At 42.7% G+C, this 3,884-nt stretch overlaps 1 protein-coding gene across 1 annotated transcript; it reads left to right on the top strand.

Moving 5' to 3' along the window:
- Positions 1-652: 652 nt before the first annotated feature.
- On the top strand, positions 653-3,670 carry LOC308158854 (uncharacterized protein). The gene is made up of 3 exons (XM_080532564.1): positions 653-1,594; positions 2,235-2,354; positions 2,440-3,670. The coding sequence occupies exons 1-3, from the start codon at positions 808-810 to the stop codon at positions 2,553-2,555; spliced, it is 1,023 nt and encodes a 340-aa protein (XP_080388690.1). The 5' UTR covers positions 653-807; the 3' UTR covers positions 2,556-3,670.
- The last annotated feature ends 214 nt before the right edge of the window (positions 3,671-3,884 follow it).

The raw sequence follows: 3,884 nt of genomic DNA, 5'->3' as shown, positions 1-3,884 counted from the left end.
TCCAATAATAATAATAATAATAATAATAATAAGAAGAAGAAGAGTGTAGCAGCAAGCACATGGTTTATTGGTTAATTAATCTAATAACAGGCATGATTTTAACTGAATTATTTTTCTCTTTTCTCTGAAAAGCCAGGCCTCTACAACCTTGGAGAGAAGAAAGGAGTGTTTTCCTTGCGAATACTAGGGATAAAGAGAGAGAATCCCATCCATTGAGGTTATCAAAACAATTGCATGTACTATATTCCTGAACGATACCATCCTTCGTGTATTTACCATTAATGTTGCATGTATTAAAAATTAACTTGCTAATGCAATATCTGTCTGCGTCCTTATTGGTTCTTATCCCTCGGCGACCCCGCCTATCAGACTGTGTGACCAATAGTAACCCCCCATGAACCTTTAAGTCCCGCCTCCTCTAAGTCCCGCCTTCTCCAGCCCTTGGGAAAGGTTCCGCACGTCCACGGCTGCGTTCGTAAAGCCGTGCGCGCACCCTGGGGTCCCACGTCATAAAGACACCAAGTCATTTGATTGGATAAGAAGCAATCCACGAGTGCTGATCAGATTTCCAGAGCGACTGTACTGAACGCAGCCCACGTTTCTATGTGGCTGTCCGTGTGGGTGGGCTTGTCTGTCACAAACAGCCTTCTGAAGTCCATGTTGACAACACAACTTCATATCAGACATAGGGTTCTCTGATGCGCTGACAGGACAGGGGACATCCTCACGCGTAAAGAGGGACGTTTTTTGGGATATATTATATTTTTTGGTAATTTTTTTATATCAATATTATTATTATTTTGGACCATGTCTTGCCCGGTGATCACAGCGCAGCCTGCAGAGGAGAGAGACTTCCAGCAGCTAGTGCATCACATCGGAGGGAAAGAGAAGATTTATTTGGTGAGTGATGCCTCCTGCAAACCCGATCAGGAGGAGGAGGGAGAGGGAGAAAAGGCTGGAATATTACAGGAGTTGGTCCAGGACATGTTTTATTCTAAGGAGCGCACGGAGCTTTATTCTGCTGTTGCAACAAGTCACGTTGGACAAGTTACCACCGACACCAAGACTTTGCCTCTAGGGAACGAAATACCTCTGTCAGAGAGGCCAAGGGATTTAGGATTGGGTGCCAAATCCACTCCGGTGGGGGAGGATAAAGAAAAGAAAAACCCTCCACATGCGCTCAATGGGAACGAGCAGAGGACCAGAGAAACGCCACGTTATGGGGCAATTAAGAGGACAATAGATTCCCCGATCATCATATTCATCTTCCGACAAGAGTTCTTCAGTGAAACTTCACTAAACAACGAGATCTGTCTGAGAGAGATCCTGAAGGACGTCAGGGCACGGACCACCAGACCCAGGGTGACCCGGGGGGGTCACTGTCACCCGGCGCTGATCGGGTTAATCCGCTCCAGGGTGGAGAGCGCCCAGACGCGCGTCTCCGTGGCCCTCCTGGAGGGTCACCTGCGGGCCGTGTTCAGGAAGCACCCCCACGAGGCCATATGGGTGGGCACCTTCATCCCCAAGATGCAGGACAGGATCCTGGACATCAAGAGAAACACCTGCAAAGCCATGCATGCGTCCCAATCCTCAGGTGAAATACATTTACATTTTAACATCTTTGTAGTGTACTTTGTACTACATTGTACTACTTTGTAATACATACATATGTTACGGTACATGTGGGAAAACTAGGGTTAGGGTTAGGTGCTAGGGTTAGGGGTTAGGGTTAGGATTAGGGTTAGACATGCCAGCATGTACCAAGTCGACGTAGCACCTAACCCTAGTTTTTCTCACATGGACCGTAACACATGCATACATTTTTAAAATCTTTGTAGTGTACTTTGTTGGCCGAAAACCTATGATTGTTTCCAGAAGAGAGAGAGAGAGGCCTATATTTCAATATTTGCAGCTATGCATTCATCTCAATCCTCAGGTGTAATACACCTTTTTAAAATCTTTGTAGTAGTGAACTTTGTTGGCCAAGTTTTCACCTTGTTTCCAGTTGCCAGGCCTATATTTCAAAAGCATTTCCAATGATGTTGTGACTGACTGGTTGTTTGTATGTAGGTCAGGCCATGACACTCACAAGGCTGGGAAACATTTTTTGCATGCATATTTCTTTCCCACCCGCAAGCAAGGCTGCAATAGACTTCACAACAAAAGAAGCATTCATTATGCAAACTGCCCTAAATATGCTGCCAAGTGTTTACACGCCCGTTATTGCTTTGCAGATAACAACACTGGGGACGGGGGCGACGCCTCCCTTTGGCCGTTCCGATGCTTGCCTTTGTCCCGCAGACGAGGGCCAAGAGACCAGGCCAAGAGCACATCTCCACCCAGCAGACAGAGAGGTGTGATTGTGTTGTTCTATCCTGCTTGTGTCTCTCCACGTTGTCGGTCTGTTGCGGCACTTTAAATAGATTGTTGTTTTCTCAGGTGACGGGGGAAGCGTGGAGGAAGGGGTCCCGCTGAAGTCCAGGGTGTTATCAGCCTCAGCCGGACCTCCTGCAGACTCTGGCGCAACAGCAAAGGACAGTCATCATCATGCATGACACTCTGGGGCAATAAGTTCCCCCACTGGTGACCTTTCACCCTCCTCACAGTGGGACCAATAGGCCTACCAGTTGGTCTCAAAGGAAAAGTAGCTCGCCTAGAGAAGGATGCCTGTTGAAGTCTGCTGTTTGGTCACATGGCAAGCCGACCCATTAGGCTTTCTGCCTGGGTGATCAGTCACAGAAGAGTTTAGAGAGGATTATTTTATTAAGATATCATGGAAAATCACTAGCCAGAACCTCTGCCTTCTTGTTGCCAGGGTTACCCTGTCACGTAGCTGGCCTGTTGTCGCTAGGAATAATTAGTTTATGTAACATGACAGAATATTATTTTATTTTTTTAGATGATATGAAGTATGAAGCAAGGAACAAAGTTCTTGAGCCGTCTTGTAATGTGAAACAAGGATGAAATGTAGGCTACACACACTGTGAACTCCTTACGCATTGTAGTCTACAGTAGGCCTACTAGGCCTACACACTGTAGCACATTTTATTTGTTTTATACTTGACTTCAGTTTGTGAACTTAGAATGATAAGGTTCTATCTCCGTTTAGAATGATAAGGTTCTATCTCCGTTTAGGATTATAAGGTTCTATCTCCGTTTAGGGCAGTTCAGAGATATTGAGCGTCAAAGTTTTTACATTCCATTATGTTTTGTGAGATGGAACCTTTGTATTTTATGAATTACTACTCAAAAATGGCAACATTGTAGAAATAACACCACACAGGCATTAATAAACACCTAATGGATCAGATTATGTAAAAAAACTCAATTTTGACAAAAATGGAGATAGAACCTTATAATTCTAACGTCACGAGTTGTTAGAAAAACTTGTACTTTCACTGAGCCGCAGTATGTTTTAATAGTCACAAGTGAAAAGTGAAGTGTTGAGAAGAAACTCTTAAATGCTAAATATTGTTGCCTTAGAAGTTCCAAAATGACAATTCTTGCACACATATTTTGATAGTACATTTTAAAACATTAATATTTGTTAACATTTAACTTGTATTTCTGAGTTTATTAGAATTGTACATAATTTATATATATACATATATATAATATATATATCTATATATATATAATATATATACGTATATTCATTTAAGAAATAAACATTTTAACACACATTTGCCTGTTGTAGTTGGAGTGTATCATAAACTATTTTATTCAGTATTTTATTTCACAGTCTCTACTATTGAATATATGCATGCAAATTAAACAACTTCAGTTTATTACAACAAACTTCCCTGCAGACTAGGGAACTCCCTACAGACTAACAAATAAAATCTGCAGTTACAAACAAGGAACCAAGACATAACTTTGGTTGT

This window comes from Nansenia antarctica (genome assembly GCF_963989245.1).
Source record: "Nansenia antarctica genome assembly, chromosome: 1".
Classification (NCBI taxonomy): domain Eukaryota; kingdom Metazoa; phylum Chordata; class Actinopteri; order Argentiniformes; family Microstomatidae; genus Nansenia; species Nansenia antarctica.
This window is presented reverse-complemented; position numbering and strand designations above follow the sequence as displayed.

Coding starts and splice junctions, on each gene's coding strand:
- LOC308158854 (XM_080532564.1), top strand. CDS start 808: ATGTCTTGCCCGGTGATCACAGCGCAGCCTGCAGAGGAGAGAGACTTC. Junction 1,595..2,234: donor GCATGCGTCCCAATCCTCAG/GTGAAATACATT, acceptor ATTGCTTTGCAG/ATAACAACACTGGGGACGGG. Junction 2,355..2,439: donor TCCACCCAGCAGACAGAGAG/GTGTGATTGTGT, acceptor TTGTTTTCTCAG/GTGACGGGGGAAGCGTGGAG.